The 12,500-nt window shown below is 47.5% G+C and overlaps 1 protein-coding gene across 1 annotated transcript in view; it reads right to left on the bottom strand.

The window, feature by feature from the left end:
* Nucleotides 1-12,500, bottom strand: part of ngfra (nerve growth factor receptor a (TNFR superfamily, member 16)) — a 39,000-nt gene that overhangs the window by 21,942 nt on the left and 4,558 nt on the right. The window contains exon 3 of the mRNA XM_076997011.1: nucleotides 3,504-3,866. Coding sequence (XP_076853126.1) covers nucleotides 3,504-3,866 — 363 coding nt within the window. The remainder of the gene's footprint in view (nucleotides 1-3,503; nucleotides 3,867-12,500) is intronic.

Consider the following 12,500-nt stretch of genomic DNA (forward strand, 5'->3'; position numbering starts at 1 on the left):
TTTGCTTTTCACTTCATCTTACTTCTCTCGTCTCCTCTCTTCTCCTCTCCCCTCCTCTCCCCTCCTCTCTCCTCCCCTCCTCTCTCCTCTCCTCTCCCCTCCCCTCCCCTCCTCTCTCCTCCCCTCCTCTCTCCTCTCCTCTCCTCTCCTCTCCCAGGACAGAGGCATTTTGGCTGACATGATCAAAGGCAACCTTTTGCAAATGAACAGCTGGCAGTGAATGTTTTGTATGTGTGTGTGTGTGTGTGTGTGTGTGTGTGTGCTCTTTAGTGAGCCTCAATAATTGTCTTGCACTTAAAAAGGCTCTCTGATTTATGCATTCCATCTGTGGACTCGTGTCCTACTACAAGCTGTTGCTCCTGTAACATCTCCACCACGAGCAGGTGTCCATATGTACACGCTCCCTCAGCGTGGCACTTCCGCCTGCAAGCACAGCCCAAATTCAGCCAGAGCATGCCAGAATTCACCGGAACAGGCAGAACAAAATCCCGGATGTTTCTTCATCTAAAGCCATGATTTACAGCCAAGCTCACAATCAAACCCAAATGTTGCTTCTGCTAGCAAACCTGTGAAGCTCAACATCACTGTTCTGTCTGTAAGTCCCCAGGGGCTCATCATTAGGGGCAAATGGGATACAGGCTCTTCTTTACAATACAGGATACCGGCTCTTCTTTACAATACAGGATACCGGCTCTTCTTTACAATACAGGATAACGGCTCTTCTTTACAATACAGGATACCGGCTCTTCTTTACAATACAGGATACCGGCTCTTCTTTACAATACAGGATACCGGCTCTTCTTTACAATACAGGACACAGGATCTTCGTTAGAATAGAGGATACAGGATCTTCGTTAGAATAGAGGATACAGGCTCTTCTTTACAATACAGGATACCGGCTCTTCTTTACAATACAGGACACAGGATCTTCATTAGGCGAATATAGGATATAGGCTCTTCTTTAGAATACAGGATATAGCCTCTTCATCAGTTATGTAGATTATATTTCGTAGAAGGTGAGTAATATTAGCTTGATTTAGTTTTAAATCTAGGCCAATCAATGTGTGACAGCTGTCTCTCCCAGAGTTCTTTCATCCATCTCTTTCCATGGGTCTCAGAGTGAAACATGCAGCTCTGAGCTAAACCACAAATGGCAGCTCTGTGTCGGTGTGCAGGACGTCCAGCGCAAGACAAACCCCCACAAGCCCACAGCTCTATGTCCCCGTCCACAGAGCTCAGAGGAGCACACAGCCGTTTCCACAGAGCCAGCACTCCAGCAGCTGATATACACCAGATGCCCAGGCCCATAGCAGCACATGCAGCCTGGAGATGCAGGGATAATCACACACACACACACACACACACACACACACACACACACACACACACACACACAGAGGAAGTACTGTTTCCACGCCTGGGCAGGGCGTGTAATGTGCCGTGTTATTGGATTATGGTGCTGCTCTTTGGGAGGTAGGTCCTTCTGATGTCTGATGCCCTCAAGCACAAGTGCGTGTGTGTGTGTGTGTGTGTGTGTGTGTGTGTGTGTGTGTGTGTGTGTGTGTGTGTGTGTGTGCATCCACATATGCGTGTGTTTGTGTGTGTGTGTGAGAGCCCTGACCTGATATACTGGCTGTTAGTAACACAGTGTCCAGTGTACAGTATGTCCAGTAACCACAGACAGACTGGTAATTAAACACTCTATATTTATCTTTTCATGCTTAAATGTGCGCATCTGTATGCATGCGTGTGTGTGTGTGTGTGTGTGTGTGTGTGTGTGTGTGCAGACAGAGCAGATGCACCTGACCTCTGTGACCTCTCCAGGTACACTTACACACACAAAATATCTGACCTTTGACCTTGCACCTGTCAAATTGGAACAGACATGTGAGAAAGTGACCCCGGTTAACCTCTTTGCTCCTGCTGGTTGAAGGGGGTTACCTGAATGTGGGGTTAATTAATTAACTACATGTTGTGGCGTTGGCCTCTAACTGCAGCATGTTTTGTCCTGTGGTTGTTTACATTACTGATGTGCTATGTATTATCTATTTCTTTATGTTATTGTCACGTATGGCCACGCCCCCTCCCTCAGCTGTCACCCTCGTGTCTGTGTTCCTTGCCTGTTTGTCCCGCCCTGCTCGTTTGTGTCCGTGATTCCTCGTTTGTTGCCACGCCCCCGTGTCATTGTCATCACCTGTTCCTTGTTTCAGTTCAATGTATATAAGTCCCGATATCCCCCAGTCTAGTCATCCGTGGTTTTGCGCTTTATGCTTTGTATCCTGTTCTCGTGAGTACTTCCCGTTTGCTGCCCAGTTGCCCTGTGTTATCTGTTTGTTTCAGTCGTTCTGCGTTTTCCCGTGTTTCATTTCCCTGTGTTCAGTATGTCGCTCAGTGTTTTACGTTTGGACTCCCTATCGGATTTGACTAATGCTTTTCTGTTTGACCATGAGTTGGTATTCCCTTTATTAAATCTCGCTCTCCTCAGCGTTTGTGTCCACCTCCTCACTCCACAGCGCGTGCTGCGTTACAGTTATATAATTATAAAGTTATAATTCACTTTTATTAAAGGTAATACTGCCTACCTAATTCCATAAACAAAACCCGTTAACTGCATGACTGTAATTCCAGCACTAAACCACTGACTTTGCCTGCGCTGATACACCTGGATTAACTCATCAAAGAAAACAATTCATATGCCATTCATAAGCCATTCATGAGCTTTAGTAGGTAGGAAACCTGCAGGTAGGAGGTATGTGCAGGGTGTTGAGTCTGGGGAGTCACTGTCACCCACTACTCCGCGTATGTGATCACTGGAGCTAGGTCACATGGGCAATACTGCCCAAAAAGCTGAACTTTAATGTTGATTCTCACTGGTTTGTCTGTTTCTTCAGTGACAAGTTGGCATGACATGGTGGTTGGCAGTATGTATCTACCACAGATCTAGGCTGGATTACAGTATAACTGAAATTACATCAATTCCACAGCCTCAGATTTGCACTAAAAACACAAAGTTTCAGCATTTGTGGGAGACGAATGCTGTATCTAAACAACGGTTTCTGAAACCAGCACTAGCAAACTGGCAGGTGTGGAACGTCACTACTGTGAACCAGCATATGAATGTTTATCACTCCCCATGTCATGGAGAGAAGGATAAAGCTCTCTGTGCCCTGTTTGGGGAAAATGGTACTAAATTGTTGTAGCATTTGATTTGCTCAGATAGGCCTCCTGATGGAAGTGTGTTATACTGATACCTCCCCAGTGTTTGATGTAGAGTATGTGTGAGTGATACCTCTCCGCATTGACTTCAGGATATATGTGTGAAACACTCTGCATTGACTGCAGGACATGTTGAAAGTTTGTTGTCTCTTTTTGAGCACAGGTTTGGGATGCCACAGTGTGTGTGTGTGCGTGCGTGTGCGTGCGTGCGTGTGTGTTCGCGTGCGTGTGTATGTGTGTGTGTGTGTGTGTGTGTGTGTGTGTGTGAGCATGCGTGCGTGTCTCACCGTGACATACGGCGTCAGCCGTGGGCGTACATTCGCGGAGCTGCGTCTCTGTTTCGTCGTCACACACGGTGCAGGGCAGGCAGGGGTCCAACGAGCTCTCCTGGTCCGAGAAGGTGTCGTCCACACACGGTTCACATACGGTGTCGTGGTCGTGCTCGCAGCGCGCGTACATGCCGTAGCCGCGCGGGCACTCGGTGCACGGCAGGCAGTCCCCCGACATGGCGTCCAGGTAGTAGCTGTAGTCGCACATGCACACAGCGTCGTTGGAGTCGGTGCACGGCGTCTGCATGCGCAGGAGTCCCGAACACACGGTGCACGGGAGACACGCCTCCGTGTGGCTGTAGCTGTCCGAGTAGGTCTCGCCTGGGAGGGGGGGACAGCGAGCGGAGGTCATTCATAACATCAGGGCAAAATAAGAGAATAAATACAAGAGAAAGAAGATGGTAAGAGTCTCTGCTGAGCTGAGGATCAAACAGGTGGTGAGAGAGAGAGTGAGAGTGCAGGGTGGGGCTGGTGGGGGTGGTGGGGCGGGTGGGGGTGGTGGTGGAGAAAGAACATGGAAATGGAACGACAGAGAGGCAGAAATGGAACAAGAGAGAGGTGTGACTCCAGGGGAACGAGAGGATGAACTCTGAGGAGAAAACAAACCATGAGAGAAGCCTGCAAAGATGGACGAGGGGTAATGTGGGTAATAGTGTTTACCGGGCACTGCTAGGAAGGTCCACCACATCGATCTGATTCATTCTCTCTCTCTCTCTCTCTCTCTCTCTCTCTCTCTCTCTCTCTTCTGTGTGTGTGTGTGTGGACAGTGCTGCTCATTATGGAAGTGATTTTGGTGTGTAGTCGAAACAACTCTCAGCTTTAAGTGAAGCACAACTTCACTGCATTATCTGATCACTGTGTGGTCAGAAATACACTAATGCACTAATACAGTCAAGCAACAACAGGAACGTCGTGTCTGAGTGGATTAAGCCCCGCCCCCCAGTCCTGCCCTTGATGATGCACACAGAACCACGACCCATACAGGAGCGTAGAAACGACACTACAGGAACGCGGTGTGTGTGAGATTCTCCAGAGGCAGTTATTCTCCATGCTGTCCTCGTGTTTGCCCGTTCAGGACAACTCCACACATGAATCAATGTTCTCCAGAGTTTCCTCAGTGAGGAGACTCTCTCAGAGTGATGAATGTGAGGTGCGTCTCCACTGCCTCAGCTTTAACTCCTGGCGGAGGTTTGGTTTGGACTTACAAAATCATTATTGAACATTCCTGCAGCATTGTTTTCAGATATAATTAGAAATATTATTAATTATTCAAAAGGACTGTGTGTGTCACTGGCTCCAATAGTGTTTGGGAGGGAAGAAGGCAGAATGTGTGTGTGTGTGTGTGTGTGTGTGTGTGTGTGTGTGTGCAGAAAGGGAGGATGTTTGATAAATAGCATATGAAAGAGCCTACAGCATTGTTCCAGAGCTGCACACCTTCCGTACCCAAAGCCCACACTCACACCCACACTTTATCATTCTTCCTTTCTCTCCTTTTCCTTCTTTCTCTTATTTATCTGTCAACTTTCTCTCTTTGAAACGTTTAACCCTTTCATCATTATTGTTAGCCCTGAAGCACATGAATATTTAAACATTTAAAAGCTTTTAATCCCTCACACAACATACACAACATGAAACAAAACTACTGCTGTTTATCTGTATATAGGTGCCCATAAACAGGAAAAAAAAAGATCCCGTCTGCCTTCCAGTAAATGAAACAAGGATTCACACATTTAAATTAAAAATATATTTACTCAAGCCAGATCAACATTGCATTGATGCATTAGTTGTAAAGGAACAGCTCCTACATCGGTCCCCTCTGACGTCCGCACTGCTGTGTGTATCTTCATGACCACCACACACGCAGCACTGAACCGCCTCGTCTCCGTGGCTCTGTGGGCCAGGCAGGTCGGCAGCCGCACGGCTGGACGGTTCCGTGACTGGGGACCGGAGGATGCTGGGAGCCAAACAACAGGCACAAACACATCTGGCTCGTATCTTAGCAGAACCCTCTGTTTAACCACGAGCCTTCAGATGAGTCATGCCAGCCCAACCCATCGCAAGAGATCCACAACTGCCTATTTATACCGAACAAAGTGCAATGATGGTGGCCAATAGCCCAAACATCAGTACACAGAGGGTGCGGAGGAGGAGAGATCCCAGCTGCAGGCCGAGGGGGCGGAGTTGGGAGTGAGACCGGGAGACTGGCCTGTGTCCCTCCAGCTTGTGCCAAGGATATTGTTGCCATTGAAGCTCACACATGTGGCTGAGTCAAAAACCACGCCACCTGCCTGAAAAGTGTCTATGCAGGAAGAGGCTTTGCACGGTTTTACAAACACACACGCACGCGCACGCACGCGCACACACACACACACACACACACACACACACACACACACACACACACACACATACACATGCACTCAGTGCATTTAGAGCTGAAGCCAGACTGGCTCTTGTTTGCATGGCCAGTGTGCGATGAAGCAGAAGGAGAGTGAGACATATGGACATGGAAACCTAGACTCTGGTGTACTGGACAACTCATCATTTCAGCTAAACAATACATCCAACCCATCTGGCCCCTCTCTCTCTCTCTCTCTCTCTCTCTCTCTCTCTCTCTCTCTCTCTCTCTCTCTCTCTCTCTCTGACTCTTTTTCTCTCTTTTTCTCCCTCCCTCCCCTTCACCATCTCCCCTGTCATATCTGCCTCTCCTTCATTAATTATTAATGGACGTCTACAACCTCTTTTAGCATCGGGGTTCTGAAAGCTCACTGCACTCTGCTCTGTAAACGGCACTTTATCACTGTGACCTACATATAAATCACGCAGCACATACCAACCACCCCGTCCGGGACTGCCCGGGTGTGCATGGTGCGTGGGGCAGGTGCTCCGTCTGAGTGCCCACAGCATGGCTGAGACGTGATGGAGAGGTGAAGCTCCCCCAGCCACACACACGTGCCCCTCCCACTCAGCCGTGCTGTGTGAAGTGACCCCTCTGTGCCCCCCTGGGAGGAGAGGAAGTCATCACTGCCATTGCCACCGAGACAGATGTGAACCGTGCCAGATCTGAGCTGATCACATGCACGCTTGAACATACCCACGTCCCCTCGTGCCCCGAACACCAGTGTGTGCTCGCATGCTCTGAAATCGTGTGAATGAATGAACGAAACGACGTATAGACTGCAGACCTAGAAAGGCAGAAATGTGCACATTAAAGGCAGCTTCTGTACTTGAGTTGGGTATCTGTGTATGGACGTATCTGAAGTCATCCTGGAGAGAATAATATGGCCACAGGAATCATGTGGACAGCTTCAAATCACATATACCAAACAAAAACTAGCTGCTGGTCTAGTAAGCACTGTGCTTATTTTAAATATCTTTTATTTTACTTTTTTTCTAGATCTCTTCATTCTTTAACAATGGTACTGTTTTACAGGTCACCAGCTCCGAGCGGACTGAAGGTTCAAAGTAAAAATGCTCTCTGGTGTAGAGGAGGTGTGGTCCTAAACTCCCCGTCCCTCCCTGGTGTAGAGGAGGTGTGGTCCTAAACTCCCCGTCCCTCCCTGGTGTAGAGGAGGTGTGGTCCTAAACTCCCCGTCCCTCCCTGGTGTAGAGGAGGTGTGGTCCTAAACTCCCCGTCCCTCCCTGGTGTAGAGGAGGTGTGGTCCTAAACTCCTCGTCCCTCCCTGGTGTAGAGGAGGTGTGGTCCTAAACTCCCCGTCCCTCCCTGGTGTAGTGAGGTGTGGTCCTAAACTCCCCGTCCCTCCCTGGTGTAGAGGAGGTGTGGTCCTAAACTCCCCGTCCCTCCCTGGTGTAGAGGAGGTGTGGTCCTAAACTCCCCATCCCTCCCTGGTGTAGAGGAGCTGTGGTCCTAAACTCCCCGTCCCTCCCTGGTGTAGAGGAGGTGTGGTCCTAAACTCCCCGTCCCTCCCTGGTGTAGAGGAGGTGTGGTCCTAAACTCCCCGTCCCTCCCTGGTGTAGAGGAGGTGTGGTCCTAAACTCCCCGTCCCTCCCTGGTGTAGTGGAGGTGTGGTCCTAAACTCCCCGTATCCCTGGTGTAGAGGAGGTGTGGTCCTAAACTCCCCATCCCTCCCTGGTGTAGAGGAGGTGTGGTCCTAAACTCCCCGTCCCTCCCTAGTGTAGTGGAGGTGTGGTCCTAAACTCCCCGTCCCTCCCTGGTGTAGAGGAGGTGTGGTATTGAACTCCCTGTCCCTGATTCACACCCACATGTTCTCAGTACAGCAGCTGTCTATTAATGCTGTCACCATCAAAGCTATGGTGAAACTACAAAGATTAGCGACATACACAATGATGCTTTCTGGAGATTTCTGCTTGGGGTGACAGTCAGCAAGGGTGAAAAAGCGAGGAAGAGAGAGGACAGCTAAATATTGCAGTAGCTGCTGACGTAGTTGCTTGGTTTTATAGTGGGTCAGATAGCCTGAAGGAGGTCAGTATCTGTGTATGTGTGTGTGTGTGTTTGTGTGTGTGAGAGGTGGTGGGGGGGAGCACTATCGAGGCAGTAGATGAGGTGTGGTGTAAGGACTGTCTCCTCATTTTGCACCAAGTTCCATGAACAGCACCCTTAATCATTCATATCATTAATCATTCATAATGTTGATGATGGTGAGATTGAGTGAGTGAGGGGTGATGGTGAGGTGACCTTTCTGCCCTCTGGGTCACACCAGCTAGTGTCCCTGCAGAGAGGGAGAGCGTGCGTCTCCCCCCCCCACCCTCCCTCTCTCCACCATCCTCCACTCCCTCCCCCTCTCTCCTCCCCCTCTGTATCCTCCCTCTCTCCCTTTCTCTCTCTCCTCCTCTCTCTCTCCCTCTTCCTCCTCTCTCTGTCTGTTTAACATGCTCTGAGAGGACTATTTTAGATCAGCGCTTTCTCTTCAACTTCCACTACATCAACAATTTATTATAGAAGGAAACAGAGACCGAATTCCTTTTTAGGACACGCTGCAGACAGATATAGAACATGTACAAAATACTGACTCCACAATACTGACTCTGCAGTAACTATGTCAACAGTTTTTATACAACACTGGACTGGATAGAATGGAATATCTGCCTTGTTATTATGTCTGTCTCTTCAACCACTAAGAGCTTGTGAAGCACTACACTACAGCAACACTACACCACTACATCAACACGACACCAACACTACAGCAACACTACAACACTCCACCAACAATACGCCAACACTACAACACTACACCAATAATATACCAACACTACAGCAACACTACAACACTACACCAACACTACAGCAACTCTACAATACTACACCAACACTACAGCAACACTACAACACTACATCAACACGACACCAACACTACAACACTCCACCAACAATATGCCAACATTACACCAACACTACAACACTACACCAACAATATACCAACACTACAGCAACAATACAACACTACACCAACACTACAGCAACACTACAATACTACACCAACACTACAGCAACACTACAACACTACATCAACACGACACCAACACTACAACACTACACCAACACTACAACACTCCACCAACAATACACCAACACTACAACACTACACCAACAATATACCAACACTACAGCACTACACCAACACTACAGCAACACTACAATACTACAGCAACACTACACCAACAATATACCAACACTACAACACTACAGCAACACTACAACACTCCACCAACAATACGCCAACAATACACCAACACTACAACACTACACCAACAATATACCAACACTACAGCAACACTACAACACTACACCAACACTACAGCAACACTACAATACTACACCAACACTACAGCAACACTACAACACTACACCAACAATATACCAACAATACACCAACACTACAGCAACACAACACTACAGCACTACACCAACAATATACCAACACTACACCAACACTACACCAACAATATACCAACACTACACCAACACTACAGAACTACAGCAACAATATACCAACACTACAACACTACAGCAACACTACAACACTCCACCAACAATACGCCAACAATACACCAACACTACAACACTACACCAACAATATACCAACACTACAGCAACACTACACCAACACTACAGCAACACTACAACACTACACCAACACTACAACATTACACCAACACTACACCAACACTATAACACTACACCAACACTACAACATTACACCAACAATACACCAACACCTTAGTGTAACACTTCATGTTCCAGTACCACTCTACTATTCCACTACAGCACCAGTATAATTTTGAGTGCAACATATGAAGAAATCATTGATTTGTCATTTTGATTTGTCATTTTGTGTAATGTAATGATTGAAAGTGTAACCTGCTGGTGAGAGGGCTGGTTCTGGAGACGGGCTAGGTGGAACTCCATGGGTAGACAGTTGCTGGGATTCAGGTAAGACACATATTACTATGCAAAGAATACTCACTTCTGCTAATCTCTGAAACTATCTTGATGAATGTACAAAGGGCAATAGATTCATTAGAAAAGAGATATGAATCAGGGGGCACATATGAAAAATATGATGACGTTTATTTGAGAATGCATACTGCTGTGTTGAAGATTAATGGGCAGAAAATTAGGTTTTTGGTTGATTCTGGGGCAGGACGTTCAGTTATTAAGAGAAGGAAATTTTTTGAAAAGTCTGAGATGACTGGTAGGTGAGCGCACTGCATCTGCGTATTTTACGCCATTCTTACTGAGATCATTTGTGCTCCTCTGCCATGCGAGACATGCGAGTCGTGTGGCTTAAATTCTCCTACATGGTTTCAAATTTCTGACCAATAAATTGAGCAGGTAGAGATATTAATGTGTTATTTAGGGATAAGTTTGAATATTGGCCCTGAAAGGGCTCACTGTTCATTTTCCAAAGGATAGTGATGATGCGCATGGCTGGAACAGAAATTCTTTGCATATGAGTGACCATTGTGCACCGATGCAGAGGATGATGTGAACCTCAGACTAATTGAAAAAGCAATGCATGCTGCTAACCCAAACTTAGCAGATGTAACGCCTGCATCTGATCTGCACTGCACAGCACACATCGGTGGGAAAGTACATATTTGATAGACCAAGAAAGAGGAAGTAATAGTACTTCACTGGTTGTTTTGTGACAAATTTAGATGTGCAGCTGAAGTAAAGTTGAGGATAACAGAGCTTGAATTATTCAGTGTTGTAAATAGTGTCCCACACGTTTTACTTGCAAAGGGCCACCCTAACAGGTGGGAAGATTTAGGACCATGGGTAAAATGACTAGTTGCTGCGGACAACTGGTTGATTGGTTGATTTGTTCATTTGGTGATTGGTTGATTGGGTGTTTGGTTGATTGGGTGATTGGGTGATTGGTTGATTTGGTGATTGGTGGATTGGTTGATTGGTTGATTTAGTGACTGGTTGATTGGTTCATTGGTTGATTGGGTGATTGGGCAATTTGGTGAACACATGCTGTACAGTCCCTCCACCAGGGCAGGGTGTCTGCTTATACTTGCTTGGAAAGTAAGAGTGACACTCTTGTTGTCAATATTGTGGTTGGCCCTGACCAGAAGAGTGTTTATCTCTGTGACGCTGCTGTAGCAGAATATCTTTGGGAAGTACCAGGATGTTACTTAACATGTTGTTGGGTTAATCAAGGGGTGTCCTCCCGTTCAAGTTACTCGAAAATCTGACTTCAGACTGTGCAAGCCTCAATATCTGCTGAAACCTGAAGTGAGGGGTATAACACTGGTGATTGAGGCTCTTAGGGAGGCTGGGGTGATTGTGCCATGTACAAAATCTCCTGTGCACACCAATCTTCCCAGTGGAAAAAGGTTCTCGCCCCGGGCCAACCTGAAGAGTGGAGATTTGTTCAGGACTCGAAGGCGGTGAATGAGGCTGTTGTGACGCAGGCCCCTCGAGTGCCCAACCCATACAAGATGCTGTCACAAATCCCTAGCGACTGTGAATGGTTTTCACTGGTCGATTTGGCCAATGCGTTTGTCAGTGTACCGCTGCACTCAAATTCACAATATTGGTGTGCTTTTGATTTTCGGGGACGGCCCTACACTTTCACACGTCTGTCAGGGTTACCGTGAGTCCACAACCATCTATAATGAAGCGTCACGTGCAAGCCTGGAGTCACTGCCGCTAACTCCAGGCTCTGTTCTGCTCCAATATGTCAACTGTTTAATTGGATCACGAACAGAAGGGCAGTGGAGAACAGACACCATCAAATTGTTAAAACATCTTGCTGAGGAACGCCACAGGGCAAGCGAGACTAAGTTACAATATTTCAGGAGAAGGTAGGACGTTAGATGTTGACAGAATTGAGGCTATTAGAAAAATCCCTAAGCCAAAAACAAAGGAACAGCTGTTAGAATGTTAGAACGTTCATCTGTGATCTTGCGTGTCTCAGGACTCCTTTGAGTGCAATGGCTCATGGGAAGGGCCTACAGGCCCACAGTGCGCTTAGCTGGATGCCAGAGGCTGAAGAAGGTTGAAAATGGTTTTAGAAACGCCCCTATATTGGGAATTACTAATCCTGAACAACCTTTGATACAGACTGTGAACGAGAAACAAGGCTGCAGGACTTCTGCACTGCTGCAGGACCCCGGGGGGGAGGCTGGGGGGGAGGCTGTGGGGGAGGCTGGGGCGCGTAGCGTACGTCTCAGCCAGGTTAGATCCAGCGGCTGTGGGACTTCCCCTTCGCTTGAGGGCTGAGGCAGCTGCAGAGAACGCCGTGAATGCTTCAAGGCTCACACATTGAATGCTGGTGCGTTGCCACGTCGTTTCTCAGCGCAAGCTGCTGAACTGGTGCCATAACAAAAGCGTGCCGCCTAGCAGATGGGAAAACTCTATTCACACTGACGGTGCATTTGGGGTAGTGCGTGATTTTGTGCTGCATTTGGAAACATGGGGGTTTCTTAAATTCATCGGGAAGGTTGATTAACCACCACAGGATC

This window comes from Brachyhypopomus gauderio, chromosome 2 (genome assembly GCF_052324685.1).
Source record: "Brachyhypopomus gauderio isolate BG-103 chromosome 2, BGAUD_0.2, whole genome shotgun sequence".
NCBI classification, from domain to species: domain Eukaryota; kingdom Metazoa; phylum Chordata; class Actinopteri; order Gymnotiformes; family Hypopomidae; genus Brachyhypopomus; species Brachyhypopomus gauderio.